This window comes from Marmota marmota, unplaced genomic scaffold (genome assembly GCF_001458135.2).
Source record: "Marmota marmota marmota unplaced genomic scaffold, marMar, whole genome shotgun sequence".
In the NCBI taxonomy this organism is placed as follows: Eukaryota; Metazoa; Chordata; class Mammalia; order Rodentia; family Sciuridae; genus Marmota; species Marmota marmota.
The window spans coordinates 24,592,148-24,615,370 of NW_026000241.1; the positions used below are offsets into that span (position 1 = coordinate 24,592,148).

The window sequence follows — 23,223 nt, forward strand, 5'->3', positions numbered from 1 at the left end:
ATTGGGAAGCCCCTCAACATGCACTTCAGTGGGTACTTGCAGAATTTGATGGCAAGGAAGAGATATTTTGGGTTAAATAGTTCTTTGGAAAACTGCTGATGGTATTTTAGATACTGAATGCAGTTTTACTTTTTAAAGCAAAAGTACAGATTCCTTCCCACCTTCCCCAACAGGCCCAGTTTTATTACTTATCTCTATGCTTGGCTTTTAGTAATTGTACCTTCTGTTCCTGTCATCATGTGACTCTCCAGTGACTGTTACTTTAATTTCAAGGGGTTCTGATGAGTCTCACTGTAGAAATGTGGGATGATGTTGGTGCTTTGCCCATAACCTTTAGGTCCTTGTCCTTTTGGCCTGGGTGCGTCCTGTCCAACAGCACAGGCACCACCCTCAAGCCTGTTGAGTCTGCTTCGCCTGCAGGCTCAGAAGGTGAGGAGTGCCTGAGAATTTGTTCCCTAGGTCCCTCCCAGCCCTCGGCCAATGGTTACAGCTTTGGCAGTAGGAAAGAAAGCCCAGCACCCTTACCTTACTTAGTGCAGATAACTGGGGTGGGGTGAAGTGGGGTGGGGAGTGGTGGTAACTGACCCCAACAGGGTGAGGGGAGGTTTGTGGGAGATTCTTGCATTCTTGCTTGGCTCTCTCCCCTTCCCCTTCCTGTTCCCCCCACTCTCTTACTGATCTCTCTTGTGAGCATATCCTTAACCATTCATTTGCATACACCAATCAATCTTCATCTCAGGGTCTGTTTCTGGGGAAACCAATTTAAAAAAAAACACCTTACCACTGTGTTTTCAAACTTAGCATCCAAGTGCCCTGGGGCTATAGAGAACTCCCAGGGACACCATGGGATTTTTAAAAGAATTTCAAGAAAAACGCAGTGTTATTCAACATCCATCACGTACATCAGGAACTTCTCCAGGTAGCTTATGATTTTAACATCAGATTGTACGTACTGCCTTCTTTTAGATGGTGCCATGTTTTTCTGAGGCTGGGTTTCCAGTGGGTGCTATGATAAAAGCAAGTGCCTTATGGAACTCAGATGGAAGAAGAAATGAACATGATAGTGTCCAGTCCAGATCCAAGGCTTGAGAGGTTCTTTGGTGCACATACCCTGTTGATATGTAAATGTGGTTATTAAAAATAAGAATAAATGTTCTCTTAATGTATATGTATTTTTTTTTTTCAAATGGACACTGTTAGGACACAAATTCTAATTAAGTTGCACCTAATTAATTCCTGGAAGTGTTAGCTATTTATTTTGGCTGAGAGGTGCCATGCATTATTGAGTCAGTATGAGTCCATATTGGGGTTTTCTGTTTCATAGTGAAAAAGATGATTTACATGTATTTTGCATAAATTTGGGGTAAGAGTGCAAGCATCAAATAACAGTCTCCACTGAAAACTAAGAGTGTGTTTCTCTCACCTTTAATGTATTCCTTATTTTCCATCATAGCTGTGTGTTGTTATGAACTGTCATTTGGGGTTTTAAACATCAACATGTCCTCTTTTGTTTTCTTCTTTCAGAGAGTGGGTTAATCGAGCCCCATCTATTCATTTTCTGAGAGTGTTAATTTGTCTGAGGCTACTAATGAGGGATCCATGTTATCAGGTGGGTTGGAAAAAATAAAAATATGTTCTACTTGTTATAAAGGTGAAATGAAAAATGAGTGGGCTTTTCTTTGAAATATTCTATGTTAACTTATTTATCTGTCTATCTATCTACTTATTCATTTTCATCTCTCATAACTCACTGGCTTCCAAATACGGGAAGTATCTGACCTGCTCTTTACAAAGGTTTAAAAGAATTGATTTAATGGGGACATGAAAATCTATATTTTTCTGCTGTATAATCTGTGAGGTTAAATGGATGGAACTCTGGTCTGTTTTCATTGCTACCTGGCATTTTAAACCATTACCAGCTCACGGAGGTATATATTTAGCCATACCTTTCAAGCATGTTCAAGGCCGGGCAGCTCACTAGGCCCAAGTCAGTGGTGACAAGTAGGAGCTTCTCATGTGGCTGCAGAGATACCATGGGAAAACAGGACTGCAGCTTCAGTGGCAGCGGCAGAGATTGCCCCCCTCCCCCCTCCAGTCTGGGACTCTGAACTAGAGGTGAGCATGGGGCTCCCCCACTGGTCTCAGGAGGGTTCTGAGGTCCTGCATCTTTCCTTTTTATCACTCATGGTTTCTGATTCAGTAAGCTTGGGTCAGGGTCTGACAATATGCATTTTGATAAGTTCCCAGGTGCTGATGAGGCTGCTGGTCAGGGCACCACAGTTTGAAAAAGCCTCAAGATTGCTTTATTAATCATTGTTTCTTCTTGCCAATGTTAAATATCTCAGGAGCATTTCTGTTATTCATGTGTTTATGTACTTTTCATAAGTTTTTTTTCTCCCCAAAAAAGTATCTTTTCATGCCCCATCCTCATAAGCTACTAGGAAGCTCAGATTACTCAGAGCTTTTATTGTGGATTCAATTTTATTAATGAATTCTTATTTAAATCGGAATATATTTTCTTTCATTACCCTAGTAATCACTTCTCCCCAAATTGGTTTTTAATGAAAGTGTTTTGGTACCAAGGAGCTACAGAGTCTGTTCTGATATGAGTCTTCTGGAATTCATGGTCATCTTTCCTTTAGAGCAATAACATCATTTCTCATGCGGAATTCTAACCTGACCTTGTGCTGTTATGGTGTAGCTAATCACAACCCCTTGATATGTGGCTCAGCATCCTCCAAATGGTTTCTGCCCTTGTTGCTCATAATTTTATGGGTAGGTAGCATCCTTTCCCCCCATAACCAGCCACACAGAACTGGCTGTTCCATGTGGATCCAAGCTGCCTTTTGCAATTCTGTGTGGTTTATATTCGTATAACAATCAACCATTTGTTCCATTGTTCCTTTTATTCTTTATTGCTAAGGATTAAAAATGGGGCCTTGAGCATGCTAAACACCTGTTCAACCCTGAGCTACATCCCCAACCCAACATTTGTTCCATTTTGCCTGGATCAGTCTCAGTATGTGTTCATTGCTCCCAGTTAATGAATAATAGCACTCTCATAGTTTTACTCTCTGACGTGTCTCAGGTGTCTCAGTTTGGATGAAAACATTCTGTGGGTAATACTAGTGAAAGTATTCAAGAAGGAAGATCCAGTTTTCTGAGTTGTGGAAGTTAGCAAAATATTTACCTTAGAGATATTCTGCTTGTTAAGGAAATTGGTGACACTGGAGTCACACTCTGCTGATCTCCCCTCTGAAGTGTCGCCTTTCTTTATCTAGTCCTTGATGGATTAGAAGAGAGTTGATTGCACTACTCTCTAAAGGAAAGTATGCAGTAACTGCTTTGTTTATGAGATTTTGTTACCAAATACATATTATGCTAGCATTCCGGATTGCCAGTCTTCCCATAGAAGGGGACTCTGAGCCTCTCCAGCCTGGCACTCTTCCCACACAGAAGAGCACATGTTCAGGCAGTTGTGTAACATCTTGAGTTGCCAAGAACTGTTGGCCAAAGTCATAAAGCTATGCTGGGGTTTACTATGACTTATGCTGGTGACTCTCAGCAAGCCTGTGCCATTGCTATATATTCCTTTCCTCCCTGTTGAATCAGGATTATGGGCTCCATAGTGGCTGTTCCACACCATCTTGTCTTTACTTCTCATGCTTAAACCCTTTCCTGCCTTGTCATTCTTTAATTCCTTTTTTTTTTTTTTTTTTTGATACCGGGGATTGAACTCAGGGACACTTGCCCACTGAGCCACATCCCAGCCCTATTTTGCATTTTATTTAGAGACAGGGTCTCCCTGAGTTGCTAGCACCTTGCTTTTGCTGAGGCTGGCTTTGAACTCGTGATCCTCCTGCCTCAGCCTCCTGAGCTGCTGGGATTACAAGCATGCGCCACTGCACCCAGATGCCCTATCATTCTTATACAGTGACATTGTCATCAGTTTTGCAGAGAAGCCTGAAGCCATCCCACTGGAAGCTCTCTTTATTTTCTCCTTCATGTTGTTTGAAATTTATGGATCATCATGCAACTTTTCTTCCTCCTTATTTCAGAAACAATATTCCCCATCCTTGCTGAGGTTGACCCTTCCACCTCTTTTCTTTCTTATGGAATCAGTGGCTCTCATTCTATTTTTCCCTTATTTTAAAAATATCCTTTTCTTTACCCAGCTATCCATTCAGGTCTTTTTCTTCCCCTTATTACTACGTTTATTAAAACATCAGGTCATATTCCCTGAAAACACTTCCCTTCTACCAGGGCTGATGTGGTTCTTAACTTGCACTTTGAATCCTGTGTACAGGTCTCTCTTTGGAAGCCATTTAATTTCATATCTTTTTTTTTTCTTCCCATAATTTTTTTATTGGTGCATTATAGTTGTACAAAATGATGGGATTTGTTGTTACAAATTTGTACATGCACACAATATAACAATATAGTTTGCCAATATCACCCCTCACTATTTCTCTCCTCCCTCTCCACCTCCCACCCCCCCTGAGGTCCCTTTCCTCTGTTGATCTCCCTTTGATTTTCATGAGATCTACCCCCTTTTCCCTTTCAGCACTCTAGAAGCCATTTAAATAGCCCACAGTGTGCTATGCTTCAGTGCTTAACTCCTGGCTGAGAGACTGCAAACTGGCAGTTTGTAGACTGGATCTTGCCTGCTAGTACCCAGGGGTTTCCATCTATGTTTAGTGGAGATTCCAATCAAAAAAGACAGGAAAGAATGACAGAGAAGCCATTTTTGAAGATATAATAGAGTATATTTGGGTATAGAACCACTGCTATACCCAAATATACTCATAGGTACCCAGATTTCAAGCACAGTTGGAGACCCAAGCAGGATAAACGTTCAATTATGTTCATTATAGTGAAGTTATAGCATATTGCTTTTTCAAAGATAAGAAGAAAAATCTTAAAAAGTTCCCAAACTTCAATTGCATTGGAAATAACAAGATAGTCAGAATGAGTAGCCTTCTTTCAGCCCAGACATTCCCTGACCTCTTTTTAGCAGGAGATACCTTTACCACATTTACTGTTTGCTTGAGATCCTCTAGTTCTTATTTCACATTTTTTTGGGGAGTATTATTTACTTGCTCCTATTTTATTTTATTTTTTATTTTTATTTTCTGAACCCAAGGGCGCTTAACCACCAAGCCACATCTCTAGCCATTTTTATGTTTTATTTTGAGATAGGGTCTCACTAACTTGCTTAAGGCCTTGCTGAGAGACTAAGGCTGGCTTTGAACTTGTGATCCTCCTACCTCAGCCTCCCATGCCACTGGGATTTCAGGGGTGTGCCACCTGCCCAGCTACTCACTCCTATTTTAAATCTTTATAAATGTTAACTTTTCACAAAATGTTCTCTTCTTTATCATCTTTATCCACATCTTCTAAGCTTTTGACTTTAGATATCATTTTTATTGTTATTCTCTGCCCATAATCCTATATTTTTAGTCTTATACTTTTTCCATGAAGTCCCACATTTCCAGAGTTTTGTTGGTCCACCTCAGTGGCACCATAGCAGAGTGGTCCTCACACTGTGGTCTGTGGACAGCTCATGGGTCTCTTGAGACCCTTTCAGAGGTTATACCAGGTCAAAACCCTCTTCCAAATGATGCTGTGATGTTATCTGCCTTTTCACTTTCACTCTCCTACAAGAGTGCTGTGGGATTTTCCAGAGGGTATACAGCATGTGGTGATGTCGGGGCTCTGATGGCTGATGGAACCTGTGCTTGAGCAAGTTTGGAATTTAAAAACTTCTTTTTAATTTCCAAAGTGGTAAATATAAATAGATATAATCCATATGAACAACATCCCTGTGATCTCTGTGGGGTCCTCAGAAATTGTTAAAAGTACACAAAGATTCTGAGAACAAAGTTTGAGAACCACTGCTATACCCAAATATACTCAATAGCTTTTAAAACATGAAACTCTCCAATTCTTCTGCTTCTCCTTGAACCTTCAGAATCCATTTCTGATTCTTTAAACGGCACCATCTTTCCTTACACTGAGTCCTTCCAGGGCAGGACACTTAAGAAACATCCCATATATTTCCTTTTGTTCCCCCTCCCTAAAATTGTAATTTACCAGGCCTTTCAAAAAGAGTGTTCACTGTCACATCTGGAGAGAGAAGCAAGGGCCAGCAAACTGGGGGACTCAGGTATTAAAACCAAGACCAAGGAATAGGCAGTGGTTTTGAATGGAGGAGCAAAATGGTCATGTGCTGACTCGGGGTCAGAGGCTCACTGCAGTGTGCTCAGCATTCATTGGCCTGGTTGCTGGGCAGCCTAGGATGAGAGCACCTAATGGAAAACAGCCTTTCTCACATGGTTAAATAGCGGTGCTAACAATGCCCATATTGGTACCATGTGCTCTATTTTTTTTTTTTAAACGTGCTATTTGCCATTATGGTGTTATTGAATCTATTTTAAATAAAAGGAAGTAAGTAGAGTAAGGATGGTTCACATTGACCCAGGACTTCCTCCAAGTCAATAGGCTCAGAGGAACAGAATCTGCTCTTCTGACCTGTGGCCTGTGGTGGTGAGAGATGTTTAGCTCTGAAAGGACACACAGAAGTTGCTGCTGTAATCTAAGCAGACAGGCGTGTTTGCTTTTCCGATCAGTCACCAGAACTGTTAAGCCCAAGGTACATGTATTTTGTAGTCATGGTTCTCTCCAGTTTACACCCTCAGGTTCACATACTCCATTGGTTTAACCAGATGGAACCCAAGGAGGACCCTGGTCTTGCTTCACTCTCTGTAGGAGCATGGAGGAAAAGGGCCCATTTCATTAGATGAAGAACTAGATAAATCCTCAAGTTACACAACATAATTCTCTAAGAGAGAAAGCCTCTTTCCCCTTTGGGTACTTCAGAGCAGCAATTCCCAGACTGTGTTCTACAGGAGTAATGAGTTGTGTGAAAAGAAGTGTCCTGTGGTTATGGAAAACTAAACACCAGCCCTTCCCTTGGAAGCTTACAGGGCACGGGAGCATAGAAAGGCTTGGGGAATCCTGAGACAAAAATTTCATTCAACTTTGTTCAGCCTGGCATTTCCCCAGCTAATTTCCCCATAAATCTCCTTATGTATCTACCTACCTGCCTTCCTTCTTTTCTAAACACCTAATTCCTCAACTTCGCAAAATGAAATGACTATTTCCAAGATATTGTTTGGGACACACTGACTCAGTCCCATCCTGGTAATGGGATTCGGTGCGTAAATATCTTGTCCTGGTAAATGTTCAAAAACCGACAGTCATCATGACCAATCATTCCTACGTTGTTATCCTCTCCCTTGGTGACGTCCAGCCTTTGGATTTGCATCACCTTCATATGAATGACTCCCACCTGTCAACCCTTTGCCCCCACCTCACTTTCCACGGCTTGCTGTTCTCTTTTCATCTGGAGAGCTCCTCAGCATTCCCAACACTATTTTCTTCTCTGCAGTCTGTTCCCTCCCTCTGTGTGTCTGTGAGTCATTGTCCCTAGTCACCCATGCTCAAGTAGGATGATATCTTCTACCTCACTCCTGTTCTTCCAGTCTGTGTTCAGGTGGTTACATCACTTCAAAGACCATTCCTGCTTCTGTCATTCCACTGCTCCTGACTCCAGGGCAGGCTCCCAGTCAACACTTGCTCCCTCTCCAGTTCGTCTCAAGACTAGAGGGAAGAGCTTAGGGCTGGTTCTTTTATTTATTTGTTTAAAAAGATTATATATATATATATATATTTAGTTGTAGACGGAATCAATACCTTTATTTATTGGTTTTTATGTGGTGCTGAGGATCGAACCCAGGGCCTAATACATGCAAGGCGAATGCTCTACCAACTCAGCCACCGTCCCAACCCTAGAGCTGTCTCTTGCAGGTCTTTTTCTCACACACTTTCACTGGGTCTCATGGTCTTTTATGAAAATGTTGAAACATGGGCTCATTATCTAGAACTTCTCACAATTTGATCCCACCCTGATTTTCTAACATTTCCTCCAGCAAACCTGTTACAGAGTGAAGGAACCGATTCTATCAGAGTTATGGAACATCTTGATGTTTAAACTTGTTCCTTTTTTTTTTTTTTTTTTAGTGTAAAAGAGTATAATGATATTCAAGTGAGAAGAAAAGAGCCAGAGTTCCTTTGGTGTGAGAGAGGACCTAATAGGTTGCCACTTAAGTGTACTAGTCTAGGGGCTTATATAGCTACTGAGTAGATGCACTGATCAATGTCTATGCTAATCAGGTGTTGGAAAAGTTCCAAGGCTATTGATCAAAAGCCCTGCTAATTAGGTATTGGAAAAGTACCAAAGATATTGGTTAGCCCTTGATGAGTCTGTATTCTTCACTCAGGTCTGTTCTGCCTCTCTAGGAAAAAGAGTTGGCAGGTATATTTGGAATTGTTTCTGAAGGTTATATTTGGAATGTTCATGGAGTAGCCTGTTCATTTAGAGAAGCCTATTCTCTTTTTGGTGGTGGTGGGGCCCATTTCCTTAATTGTCTCTCTGTTTTACTATCTATCCTATCTTATTCCTGTTACCTCATAAAGAAGTGGCCCTGACACTTCTGCCATTATGTAAAGGAGAGATGACCACTCTGCCTACTTTAAGCTGAAAAAAGGTGTTGAAAGGAGACCACAGTCAGGGGCCTCCTATGGAGACCTATCTAAGGGCCCCCGTAGATGGGGATTTCATAATGGGTTTCATCTGCATGGCCATTTGTAGCTTGGATGTTTTGTGCATCAGGCCAGTTCCAGAGGTCTCTGGTAGCAGTTGGTGGGTGACTGGGTGAGGTGTACATAGGGTATGGATCATGCCTTCCATAGGATCCCAGATAAACCCCCAAAGGAGAAAACCAGATTTTCAGCCTCTTCTTCTGTAGTTTTGCAGTAGACCCGAGCTGCCTTCCTGTGTCTTCTTTCCATTTTTTTTTATTGTACAGGGAATGAGCCCAGGGTTTTTAACCACTGAGCCACATCCTCAGCCACCACCCTCCCCATTTTTTTTTTTATTTGTATTTTGAAACAGGATCTCACTAAGTTGCTAAGGTTGGCTTTGAACTTGTGATCCTCTTCCCTCAGCCTCCTGAGTTGCTGGGATTACAGGCATGTGCCTCTAAGTCCACCTTTCCCCCCCCAGTTCTTGTCTTGTGAATTTCAGGAAAAGTGAACATAGAAGAGTTGGCTTTATTCAAGTGAGAAGAAAAGAGACAAAACTCCTGCAGGGTGAGGGAGAACCTGATGGAGTTGTTCTTAATGTCTTTTCTACACAACTCCTTTGCACCTTTGAACTTACTGTTCTCTTTGCTTGGAGTCTCCTTTATCTTTCTTCCTTCCTCCCTCTCTATTCAACAAGTCTAAGAATGGACACCACCATTCTTAGCAAGTCTTTTCCTCCGTCCTTTCTGTAGGAGACAGTCTCCTCTGGGCCACCGTGATCCTTCATGTGTAACTTTCTTGTAACTTCTAGCTGTTTGTACACCTACTTCATCTTGTCTAAAGCTCAGTGAAGTAGGTCTTGGTCATGCTCTTCCAGTTCTGTCAGTTAGCAAAGTAGTTTACCTTTCTGAGCCTTATTTTCCTATCTGTAACGTGGGAGGGTTGAACAAACAGCTCAACAGCTTGCCTAAAGCTCTTCCCCAGTCTCGTGTTTTTTGACCTAAGATGATGGCAAAGAATGGGGAGGCAGCTGGCAGTTCCGAATGTATATTCTTCCCTTTAATCTACAACCCAACTTTTGTACTTATTAACAATTTGTCTTTAATGAATTATGAATGGCAAACACTAAATTTTCTGTATTTATGTTAGGATGTGGAACTTCAAGAAATAATGGTAGATCTTAGGACTTAGTAAAAAAGTTACATGTAGGATATACTTCCCCACCACCCTCATCCTGTACATGTGTTCTCTCATTTTTATTTTATTAGGAAATACTCCATAACCTGGGTGGGATTGAAAACCTAGCTCAGGTAAGATTGCTCTTGTCTTTTCACTCTGTGCCCTGCTCTAGGCAAGCACCAAATAAGTGTGTGACAGAAAATGATTTTCCTATATTACGCTGCCTGTCAGAAGAGCAGGTGGGGTGGATGAGCATGTGCCTGAGGCGTGATACTTGCAGGACAGGGAGGGACACATGCATGTGGTTCTGTTGATAGGGCTAATTTTACCCAGCTTGTTGAAAGAAAAATTGTCTAAAAATTAGTAGAAGTATAAAAATTCTACTAAAAAGTACATCAAAGAATTAAACTTCTATTTTGCCTATCTTATGTGTCTTTTATATATCATATTTGGATACTAAATTACATGAACTTTCTCAGTTACAAGTCATTTTAAAACTTTGAGAATTTTCAGAATCTTTAGATGGTTCCTCCCTCAACTTTAAGACATGCCAGAAAAGACTGAGAATCCAGGTCACCTATCTGTAGTTAGTAATGACAAGAAATAGGTGCTGGCCGGCAAGCTAACAGCCTCAGTACTGTACACACCACAGAATGGGAGAAAACATCAAGATGTTCAAAACTCTTTCACCCACAAACATAATCCCTGTGCTCATTAAATGTTAACAGATAAACAATGAAATAAGGAAAATGATCTTGACTTTGTTATTTTTCTGCTTTGATAACTACCAAGGGGGGTAAGCAGATGAATATATGCTGAGAAATTCAGTGAATTAATAAACAAATTAATAAATACAATTTCTAAGCACATTATTGAGTTGGAACAGTCCAGTCTCCTAAAACCTGTAGTGGGTGCAGAAAGAATAATTTTTATAATAAACCCGACGCCCTGCAAACTCATTCTGAATTGCTAATGGAAAATTAAGTTTAATGGCAATATAGAATTAAATTTATTTTATTTTATATTCTCATCCCTGGGAAGTTTGATTCTTGTTTAATATTTGCTTTTAAGAATTATAATTGACTAGATGTCTACCTCATTTAATGAAACAATCTTTCATAAGATTATGTTGTAACGGATCTTCTTATTATCAGTTATTGACAGTGAACAATTATCAGACTACCTCATCTTATTCTTACTATTGATATCTGCCTGTATTCTGGATAGATATAATTTAGGACATTATAAAACATAAAGTTAATGAAATATATGCAGTGTATTATAAAAATTAAATTAAAAGTACATAAAATAATTAAATTTCTATGTTTCATATCTTATGTGTCTTATATGTATCTTGTATTTGGATACTAAATTACACCATGAACTTATTCAGTTACAAGTCATTTTCAACTTTTGAGAGTTTTCAGTATCTTTAGATGGTTCCTCCTTCAACTTTAGGACATGCAAGAAAAGACTAAGAATCCAGAAACACAACCACTTTTTGACCTTGAGTGAAACAAGGCCTAGGAGTACCCAGTAGTATTTGGTGAATCTGTTGTGCCACCTAGAGGTCATTTTGAGAACTGCGTGTCTGGTCCCTCACTGTGTGGGTTCTTTCCTGCAGTACATGGAGATGGTTGCCAACGAGTATCTGGGCTACGGAGAAGAGCAGCACAGTGTGGACAAGCTGGTCAACATGACGTGTAAGTGTTGTTGTCAGGGACACGTCAACTTTATGGACTCGCTGTTATAAGCTGTGTGTCATTTGTAGCAAGAGAAATACATAACCCTGAGCACTTACAAATGTTTTCATTCACAGTTAGGGTGTTGAAAAGTCCACGTCCACTGTTATATTCAGAGGCAAAATATACCCAGAGGGAAGACTTTGAGCTGCAACTTTTATGTTGGAAAGCATCATTTATTTCATGTAAAGAGGCTTCCATAGAAGCAAATTTTTAGTAAAAATCTTTTTGCCTTTTTGATTTCTTTTAAAATGTCAAGAGACTTCAGTTTTTAATCTATAAAAGACAATGATATGAGGACAGTGATATGAGGATGTTGGTCTGTGTGAGGTGTTCACTCATCACTCAGTCTTCTCTCTGCCGAGGCCGTCCCCTGCTCTACCTCCCTCCCATCCAGGTTTGGCCAGCGGCAGGCCTTCCTGCAGTTGAGGATGCTGGCCCATTTTTCTCTGGGTGAGCAGGCTGGTTCTGCTTGTTTGCAGATGGCATACTGACTGGCAGGTGCAGGGGAGATGGGTCTGTGGCAAGCCCCAACCACCAGAAAGTTTCTTTGAGGACAGCTGTTTCCCTCAGCTGAGGAACCTCTCCATGCCTATCACTTTGCTGGCCTCCCCTCCCCTCTTCATAAGTTGACATCTCTCCAAGTAGATCTCTGGAACACAGGAATTGCATTGAACTGTAATGATGTTAAAGAACTCCATCGATCTTAAGCAGTAAGAGAGGTTTGCCTTTTTTTGGAATTTCTATATTTCATTATTACCATATTATTAGAAAATAAATCCTGTTGAGCTTGACAGGTAATTCTTGGGGTTAAAAAAGAACCGTGCCTCTCCTTCCTTTTTTTCTCCTGTTTCTTTTTGCACCTGTGTTCGCATTTGCTGTTTCTCTGCTCATCCCCGGTACTGCAGACATGAGTTCTGAGTATTGAGTACTCTGAGTATTGCCTCCTTTAAGTTCCAGATCTCTCTTAGCTTTTGAAAAATTATTTCTTTCCTTCCCAGATATTTTTCAAAAACTCGCAGCCGTCAAAGATCAAAGAGAATGGGTCACCACAAGTGGAGCTCACAAGGTATGTGGGTCCTGAAGGAGTTAATGCTTTGGCTCTGTATGTGACAGCAGTTCACATGGCCAAGTCCAGAGCCTTTGTGGTCAAGTCTCACATCATTCACAATTCATGACTCATAATTTATGAACCTGTTAACCCAGCCTAAAACTCTGACTTTCTGCCAACCCTTTTGTAGTCTTTACCAGTCTAAGGAGTAAATGTAGACACAGTAATGAAGATTTCCCCATATTCTCTTGTTCTTTTCTCTTTTTCTAGACCTCTTTAATAACAAAATTTGTGGCTTAATTTAACTGTTGCTTAAAATTTTTTGCTTGATTTAAATGTTACTTGAAAAAATCTGGCCATATATAAATAGCTCCTTAGTGTGTATCTATAAATAATTGAACAAAAATAAGCAAATAAAATGATAAAATGTATGTACATGTGCATATTTATAAATAAATTCTGTATGTCACATAGGTTTTTATTAGTTTGAACCTTATGAATTTACCATTGTCCATAGGTCAATGCATGAATACAGGCAATTTTGTGCAACCTCCTAAGATGGTATTGTATTACAAGCACAGGATAACATAGATACACATTTTAAGATAGGTGAATGCAGGTTTAATCAAAACAAATTAAATTTACATTTGTAGCAAAACTCTTTGGATGGTAGTAGCCTAGAGCCCGGTTTGAATAATCTGCTTAGCTTGTCTAAAATGTGTCAGCACATGCAGCTTATGGTCTAGGGATGATTCTAGATAGTATTAGGTCAACATTTTTATTTTATTTTATTTTTTGTGGTGCTGGGGATTGAACCCAGGGCCATGTGCATGTGAGGCAAGTACTCACTCTACCAACTGAGCTATATCCCCAGCCCAACATTTTTTATTTCAATACCCATCTGGCATTTTTCGTTATTGTCTAAGTAAAACTATAACAAAAAGTAATTTTATTCTACTAAATTTTATTCTATTTAGGATTTGAATAAAATTTTTGAGTTAGCATTAAGGTTATTAAGTGGGCATGCCAAAAATTGTGAAAACGATATCTCTGGGATTGAACTTTGGGAAACATGTTAGAGACAGAAGAAATGAGAGAAGAAAAGAGAAGGGATCATAGAAATAACAATAGTTTCATTTAAAAAAAGAAATTATAAAGGGAGAAATCTGCATAATGGAAGCTAAAAAATCATTCTTGTAGTCATTGCACAAATTGTAGCTCTCTCCTGGAATATGTGTGGGGCGTAAATTTTTTTGGGGGTGGGGGCTCTGAATTCTGAAATTGTAGAGAGAAGATAGAAGAATCTGTATTAGTGAGCATTGAGGGAAGACAGTTGGCAGGATTCAGAAGGCTTCCAGCTAAGCCATGTTACTTAAGATAATGCCTGAGAGTATGAGTGATGCCATTTCAACATTGGTTAGAAATCTGACACGAAATGGGTAGCATTAATACTTTTTGTTTGGTTTGCTGGAGGATGAAAAGTTTCAACATTTCTGCTGAAAAATAGTTCCATAATTTGAAAAGTGCCTAGTGCCATGTGTGGCTCAAAGTGACTTCTCCACATCTGACTGCAACCAGTATTCTCATTTTCACTTCTCCCAGAGGAGGGGACAGTGGTGCTGAGCAAAATGCTAGGCACATGAAAATAGAGGAAGTATGAGAATCAGCCAGTCACCTAACTTGGTCCCTTGCATTTTCTGTGCAAGGAATTTGATATACAAGGAGCTACTCCCAAGAGTTGCTGGTAAGGAGATGAAAAAAAAAACATTTTTTTTTTTTTTTTTTAAGTTCTGGAGATTGAACCCAGGGCTACTTAACTACTCTATCCCTAGCCCTTTTATTTATTTATTTGCTTTGTTATGTTTTTTGGTACTGAGGAAGGCTAAACCACTGAGCCACATTCCCAGACATTTTTTATATTTTAATTAGAGACAAGGTCTTGGTAGGTTGTTTAGGGCCTCACTAGATTGCTGAGGCTGGCTTTGAATTTGCAATCCTTCAGCCTCAGCCTCCTGAGTCACTGGGATTATAGGCACGTACCACCATGCCTGGACAGAACTGGATATTTTAAATGTTTAGCAAAACTCCCTTTAAGGTTAAGCCCTAAAATAAAAAGTTAAAAACTAAAAGAATAGTTTGCTAGGGAAAAGCATTTTTCATTATTGTCTAAGTAAAGCTATTACAAAAAGTAATTTTATTCTACTAACAAAAAATTGTTTATAAAGACAATTTTATGGAAAAAGTTTAGTGGATTAAGAAGGAAATGCTATAAAATTGCATGGACAGTTTCGCTTAATTGAGTATGCACATATTTTTAAAAACTGAGCAAAAAATAAACACTAAAAATAATGTAAGCCTCTGTGATCCAAGGAAGTACTAGAGTGTTCAAGAGCTTGTAGAATTTCTATAGTTAAACCATTAAACCTTATATATACTTTTTTTTAACTTTTCAGACATTAGTAAATTTACTTGGTGCCCGGGACACTAATGTCCTACTGGGTGCCCTTCTGGCCCTGGCAAGCTTAGCAGAAAGGTAAGCATATTCTAATATCCTTCCCAGTTCTGCTGTTGGAGTGAGTTAAATGAGAGCAATGCAAAATGAATCAATTGCTTTGTCGCCTGCTTAGTTACAATTTCTGAAAAGTAATCATGAAACTTTTATATATTGAAGAGGATGGAAAACATCATTTTAAAACTTAAGTTGGAAAGGCAAATTGCTTTTTAAATCTTTCAATTCCTTCCTCACCTACTGGCCACATCTTTTCATTCAACCTCAGTTACTTTACTCTCAAAATTACCGTATTTCTTTGCTAGTTGAATCTCCCCGACCTTCTTTCTCTCTTTATTCTCACCCGTGCATTCATTCATTTTAACGTACAGCTCACTTTCAAAAATTCTTGACCTTAAATTTTTTTAAGAACACCTGTTCTCCTACTGATGTCATTGTTTTAAATAAAAGAGCTTTAAATACACTTTTATGCCAGTAATTAGATCAGTGGCCTTTTTTTGAACAACGTATGATTTCTTCTTTTTCTCTATTCTCTCTTTCTAAGATAATATGAGAACTAGACTATTAAATCAGTGGATGTAGTAAAGTTTGTTTTCAATAGTTACTAATATTTTTAAATCTGTAGTCCAGAATGTAGGGAGAAGATAAGTGAACTCAACGTTGTTGAAAACCTATTGATGATTTTGCATGAATATGACTTGCTTTCCAAAAGGTAGGCTTGCTAATAGTTGGAAAAATTAATCTTTTATATTTGTTTCAAATGCTTGTGATTATTATGTCATAATAGGTGCATTTTAACTGAATATCCTGAGTCAGCTTGGCCATCGCTTTTCTGTTTAAGCTTATATAAAAGAAAATAGTGCAAAAAGTTAGGGTGATTTCATCTTTCATCTTGTGTTACTTCTAGATCTGGGCATAGAATACAATTATACGGTCTTACGAGTATATATTTAATACTCTAGTTTCTTATACTTATTTACATACTTTTTAAGGGAAAGAAATTCCAAGATGGCTCTATTTTTTAGTGGAATAAATTATTAGACTGCTAAAAGCCATTTTGCTTAAGGCAAGTAGAGTCAATTGAGATACCAACTAATTTGTTTTGGGATCACTTGTTATAACTCAGTCTTGAATAAAAGGGGTTTATTTTCACCTGAGCTGCATTTTGTTCTAAAGGATTTCTGTATCCAGAGAGCAGATAAGTCTGTGTTTAAACTGAGTTGCAATCTATATCATTTTATATTTAGTTGAATAGGTCATAATTTTCTAAAGAACCAAGATAGATAACCGAAATCCCAGGTAATGAAGTCCTGACACTTAACTCATAGTATTTTTTTAAAATTTCTGCTTCAAATCTGATTGAATATTTTATTTTACAAAAGCATTAAATATAGATAAGAGTCTATATGCTTACAAAGTTGGACATCTCAACTTTCTCACTCAGCAAAAACGGTGTCAGACTCTGTTCCAGGTATTGGAAAACCAAAGATGAATAGGATACCCGTGCATAACAGAGGGGAGGGGCGGGGGCTGATGGACAAATCACTAGATTCATTGCAGCTGGATGCATTGGGTATTTTGGGACGCTATAGCAGAGATGTCCCAGTGAGACTGAGGGTCCATGCCAGGTTTTCTGGAGGGAATAGGAGATATCTAGGCAGAGGGAGAGAGCCAATGAAAATAGAATGTGCTCCAACATGGAGGCATGAAATTCGGTGCATGAACTGGAGCAAAGGAAGGAAAGTGCCAGAAAACTTGAACAGACAGTTAATAATGAGTAAAGAATGCAGTTGGTTTTTGATCAGAGATTTCTATATGCCAGGCTGTGCTCTGGGCACTTTTGTGTGTCAGCTCATTTGATCCACACAATAAACCTGTTATTTCCCATATTTCATAGATGAGGCAACATGACATGTTTATTCAGGTCGCGATGGGCGTTGTGTGCTGAATAAAGATGTGGATTTTAGCGTGAACATCATAGGGACTCCCAGAAAGATTTTAAGTGTGATCACATTAATTTTTTGAAAGATTACTCTGACAGCTATGCATGTGGAGGTAGGGTGGAGTGTGGAATATACATGGCACATTGAGAGCCACTTATAACAAGGAGAGAATGTCTGGTGCAGAAAGTTTGAGAAGGTAAAGAATACTGTTTACCAAAGAACATATGTTCTTAACATCATAGCAAAAAAATTTGGGTGGAAGAGGAGCTATGGAAAATTGGTTTTGGGGAAAGTAATTAGAACAGTATGGGAAGGAGAATAGGTAGATGACAGAGGCACTTAGGTCTTGAGCATTGTCAAGGATCCCAAGGATGGGAGAAACATTAGAATTATCTAGTTGGCCTGACTTTCTAGAGAATTAATCCCACAATAGTCCAGGAAATAGGGGACAACAAAAGCTTTTGATCAGCAATGGCAGGGTGTAGAAGGAGAGGTCTATTGGGTTGGAAAACTGAAAAGATTCTGGTACTGTGAGTCCAGATCAAGAACAGAAGAGGAAGAAGAGATTTAGAGAGGATAATGATTTTGACTTTAGACATAGTGTGGTACTTACTTGCAGAACATTTGTGTGCTAAAACTTTTGGGCCATACAAGCAATGCCTGGGCTAGATGTCAGTATATGGGGAGTGTTTGTAATCCTGGGAATGAATGATGTCATCCAGGTACAGTGTGTAGAATGTGAGATTGCAGGACTGTGGATAATTCCATGAACATCTATTATGATAATGTTTTTGTGACTCAGCTGAACCTTTTATCTTTACCATCATTTTATTTGATTCTCCAGATAATCACGGAGGACTTTGTACCTAACTTATCTGCACTGTTGATTTTTGACATTTTCTTTCAATGTCTTATTTTTATAACTTTTAGTAAGTTTCTAAAGACTAGAATTAAAGCTATATTTTGTATGTATTATTTTTGGCACTGGGGATTTAACCCAGGGCTACTTTACTACTGAGCTAATTCCCTTTTTATTTTTTATTTTGACACAGAGTCTTGCTGCGTTTTTTACGGTCTCATGAAGTTGCTGAGGCTGGCCTCAGACTTGTCATTCCTTCTATCTTAGTCTCCTGAGTTGCTGGGATAGAATAAGGCTCTTTCTATTTCATTTCCCTTTAGCACAGTATAGGTCTCATTGTTTCTACTCAGCACCTACTTCTGCCAAAGATGTGTAGCCAGACCAGTGAGGTTAATTGTATCTTCTTAAAATGAAAGAGTGGTCATCAGCTCTGACCTGCAGGCTATTTTTGGCCTGCTGCTTACTTTTGTGAATAAAGATTTATTGTACCACAGGCATGCCCATTCACTTTTATGTGTTGTCTATGGCTGCTTTCATGCTGTCTTGGTATAGCGGAGTAGTTATGACAGACATGGCATGGCTGGAAAAGCTGAAAGTACTTGACTTTGATCTGGCCAAAATGGGTGTTGAGCTATAACTTAGCAAATGTAAGAGTAGCTGTATGTGATGGCACATGCCTGTAATCCCAGCACCTGAGGAGGCTGAGGCAGGAGGATCACAAGTTTAAAGCCAGTCTTCAGCAACTCAGTGAGGCCCTGAGCAACTTAGTAATTCCCTGTCTTAAAATTTAAAGTAAAAAAAGAACTGGGATGTGGCTCAGTGGTTAAGCACCCCTGGGCCCTGGGTTCAATCCCTGGTACCAAAAAAAAAAAAAAAGTAAGAGTATATTCTATGTGGTGATGAGATGATAACCTATAGTCGAATGTAGTTTTTAACTCATGATGCTGTGATCCTCTCTTCCCCACCCGCTTTTCAGACTAACTGCAGAGTTACTTCGCCTCCTTTGTGCTGAACCCCAGGTGAAGGAGCAGGTGAAGCTCTATGAGGGGATACCTGTTCTCCTCAGTCTGCTCCACTCTGACCACCTGAAGCTACTCTGGAGCGTTGTCTGGATTCTGGTCCAGGTCTGTGAAGACCCCGAGACCAGTGTGGAAATCCGCACCTGGGGAGGCATCAAGCAGCTTCTTCATATTTTACGAGGGTGAGCGAGGGCTTTGGCTTCTTTTGTCCTAATGGTTGAAGGCCCGCAGACCCTGTGACAAGATGACTGTCGGGCATATGCTCACCTTGCTCCCTTCTGCTCTGGAGTTTCTTTGGTCATTTCTTGTCTTCAGAGTCACTTATAGTTGTCACAAGAATCCCCTAAATTGGTGTCCGGGACACTCATCTTTTCAGTTCCTTGGGAACTCTGGTGCTATTTATCTTGCCATCAGCAGCCTCCAGTGTGCACCCAGAATGCATCAGTCTGCAGAGGTGGGTTGGGTGGAAGTCTAATAATCGAAGGGAAACCTTTGTCTAGCCACCTTTTTCTTGAATCAGTATAAGTACTTTGTAGTGCCAACCAATACAGAAATTACTAATATTTTATTAAAATGTTTGTGCATGCATATATATATATCATCTGTCTTTCAGGGTTAGAGTGTAGCTCAGTGGTAGGGAGCCTGTTTAGCATGTGCAAGGCCCTGGGATTGATCCCCAATAATGCAAACAAATAAACAAACAAACAAATAAAAAAATGTAGTGACATTCTAAGCCATGAGCATAGGGAAGGGATGGTTTGTTAAAATAGTTTTAAATTGTTTGTTGTAATGTAACTATTGTATTTTATGAGTTAAATTTGTTGAAGTACTGAGTAATAATATGCTTTCATACCATCCACTGGAAAATTTTATTACCTAATATTATTATATAGCATAATTCAGCCCCATGAGGGCTGAATTAAAGTTAAAAATAAGCATGGATATGATGTGGTGCAAGTAAACAGAGCCCATTCTAACCAAAGCAGAATGACTTGGCTAATTTTAATATAATTAGATATTGTCAAATCAATGTATTTGGACGTTGGACATGTCATTTCTTGAGGGATACTGTGGAATTTTGCCTTACCAACTTTGTTTTCTCTGAGGGAACTTCCTAAAGCATAGAGACAGACGGCAGAGATGCAAGCAGTAGCTTTGTTAATGATTTCTGTTATTACCAAAATAAAGGGAAAAAATCATAAACTTGACAATCTGCTTCCTTTCATGAATATCACATAAAACTTTAATTACCTTAAAGTGTAATGATAAGTTTATAAATAATTATAATTGGCCAAAATAATAACAATTGCCAAGGACATTTTTTGTTTGGGTTCGTAAGATGGTAATGGTATATTCTTATTTACTATTGGTCAGTTAACCTATTACAGCAGTTGTGGGTGGTTCTTGGAGAGCAGCTATTTTCTTAGTGATAAAATGAAATTCCATAATAATGAAACTGGGCTTTGCTTCAAAGACAAAAATCTGCCTTTTTCTAACACAGAGTGGAGTGTATTGCAGGGCACTGTTTTCTGCATTTGCTCAAGTCATGACTATCCTCGATAGAAAAGGATTCTTTCATGTCTAAAGAGTCGTTTTCCAGCCTGTGTTGATGATGCAGTGTTAGAAAACTCTTCCCTGGGAAGATGATATATGTTCACTCTTATTCTACATTTAATGTGCCTTGGGTGCTCTGGGAGAATTTATTATCCCAGCTGGATAAATAATAGCCTTCCAGAGCGGTGCCAGCCCCTGGGCTGCCTGAGATGGTAGGAGGGGAGGAGGCTGCCAGGTGTTGGAGGCCTGAGCAGGAACAGACTTTGTTATGAGAGCAGCTTTCAGGAAACCCATTCGTCCCTTTACCTGCAATCTTAGACTCTGAGGTGTGTTCTTGGTCAGGTAGAGCAATTCCTATAATTTGAATTTTAAGATAATCATGTCAACAAATAAGATCACCAAGTGTGGCTGTCCCTCGACATAGCCCCACCCTCTTCCCCATGTCCACTGAAGGAAGGACACACGTGGACTCAGATGGCATGGGAAGGAGTCGAGGAGACTCCATCCACGTTATCTCTGGGCACATGGAAGTCCAGAGAGAGCTGCTGCCATTCACAGATAAATGAATGAGAAAAAGAAATGTGCTGATCATATAAAACAAATGGGATCAAAGCTGACAAAAGACAGGCAATCTGTTGTGGAAGTCAGGGATAAGTAAATAGAAAAACAGATGGTTTACCTTATCAAAGGCCATAAGTGGAGCATAAATTTATAAAATGAGATTAAAGAAGAGATGAAAGGACAGGGAGACAGGGAAGGGATTACTGAGCTGGGAAAGAAAACAAGGGCTGAATAACCGTCACAGGACTGAGCAATTAAATAAAGTGCCAGAAAAAACTGGGAGTAGTAAAATGGAGGCCAAGCTTGAAAAAGTCACTTGTCAATCAGAGGAGAAAGACATGGGAGCCAAAGCAGCAGAGAACGGTATTGCCAGCAGAAGATGGGGGTCCAACACGTGGGTAATTGAGTTCCCTGAAGTTGAGAGTAAAATAGAGGAAAAAAAAGTTCAAAGATATAACAGAAGAGAACTTTCCTAAAATAAAGAAGGATTGGAAGTTCTCTGAAAAAGAAAACTCAGGATAGTTATGACCGAGAGGCAGTCAAGTGAGTTGTCTGCGGCAGAATGGAGAGTTCCAGAGAGCCACTTGGAGCAGGGGGAAAGGGCAGTCTCTTCAGTAGGTAGTGTGGAGTCTGTTGAGTAGCAAGAAAGGGAGGGAGTGGAGAGGAAGGGAAAAAGGAAGAGGTGGAAGAGGAGGGAGAGGAGGCAGGAAGTTAGTTAGTCTCACCTCACACTGCACACAGAAGACAGTCATCATAGATTGGAAAGTGAATGAATAACGATGAACAGGAGAAAACTTCATGACCTGGGGGAAACTATATTTTTAAACAGGATAAGGAAAGGGCTGACCATGGAGGAAAATTGGCCAACAGTCTATGCATTAACATTTCTTTACTTAAAATTTTAAAAATTTGTTATAATTAGTTATACATGACAGTAAAATGCATTTAAGCACTTTGATATATCATACATAGATGGGGTATAATTTATCATTTTTCTTATGATACATGTTGTTTCTACAACATGAAAAAGAAATCATTGGTTATACAGTCATATATGTACATAAGGTAATCATGTCTGTTTCATTCTACTATCTTTCCTATCCCCATATCCCCTCCCTTCCCTTTTCTCCCCTCTACCTAATCAAATGTACCTCTATCTTCTCTATTGCCCACACCTTATTGTGAATTAGCGTCTGCATGTCAGAGAAAACATTTGTCCTTTGGTTTTTTGGGATTGGCTTATTTCTCTTAGAATGATACTCACCAGCTCCATCCATTTTCTGCCAAATACCATAATTTCATTCTTCTTTAAAGCTGAATAATATTTCATTGAGTATATATACCACATTTTCTTTATCCATTCATCTATTGAAGGACACCTAGGTTGGTTCCATAGTTTAGCTATCGTGAATTGAGCTGCTATAAACATTGACATGGCTGCGTTACTATAATATGCTGATTTTTAAGTCCTTTGGATATAAACTGAGGAGGGGGATAGCTGGGTCAAATGGTGATTCCATTCTGAGTTTTCTGAGAAATCTCCATACTGCTTTCCAAAGCGGTTGCACCAATTTGCAGTCTCACCAGCAGTGTCTGGGTGTCCCTCTTCCTACACATCCTCGCCAACATATCATTTCTTTTTCAGAGACAGAAATTTTGTTTCTGATCGTTCCTCCATTGGGAGCCTGTCTAGTGCAAATGCCGCGGGCCGAATCCAGCAGCTTCATCTGTCAGAAGATTTGAGTCCTAGGGAAATACAGGAAAATACTTTCTCTCTTCAAGCAGGTATATATGTTATAGTCCTTTGTTTTATTATTTGACACTGTATAATTTGTTCCGTTGCATTCTTCTTCCCTGTTGTAAATTAGTGTGATGGTGTTCATTGGACACCGTTTATAAGTTTGCAAACTCGTGACGTTAAATCCATGAGGATGCCAGAAACTTCTTGGTACTGGTGTTGGACTTGCAGATTAATGATAAAACAAACTTTCCTCTCGCTTCCACAGTCTGAACTCAATGAGAAGAAAATATAGAAGTTAAAGATACAGAGAATACTAGCTTCATTACTTGTAAAACTGAATAAAAGAGTGCAGCTTGATCTGTGGCCAGAAAGCAAAACTTCCTGTAATTTTCTAGATCTTGACACGCTCTACCTAAGAG

The 23,223-nt window shown here is 39.4% G+C and overlaps 1 protein-coding gene across 5 annotated transcripts in view; it reads left to right on the forward strand.

Moving 5' to 3' along the window:
- The window catches only part of Nek10 (NIMA related kinase 10), a 210,725-nt gene that overhangs the window by 34,084 nt on the left and 153,418 nt on the right, over window positions 1-23,223 (forward strand). For all 5 annotated transcript variants that reach the window (XM_015489627.2, XM_048794821.1, XM_048794822.1 and 2 more), the window contains 8 exons: window positions 1,525-1,609; window positions 9,915-9,956; window positions 11,450-11,528; window positions 12,569-12,636; window positions 15,072-15,151; window positions 15,753-15,839; window positions 18,906-19,130; window positions 22,709-22,848. In XM_015489627.2, coding sequence (XP_015345113.1) covers window positions 1,525-1,609; window positions 9,915-9,956; window positions 11,450-11,528; window positions 12,569-12,636; window positions 15,072-15,151; window positions 15,753-15,839; window positions 18,906-19,130; window positions 22,709-22,848 — 806 coding nt within the window. The remainder of the gene's footprint in view (window positions 1-1,524; window positions 1,610-9,914; window positions 9,957-11,449; window positions 11,529-12,568; window positions 12,637-15,071; window positions 15,152-15,752; window positions 15,840-18,905; window positions 19,131-22,708; window positions 22,849-23,223) is intronic.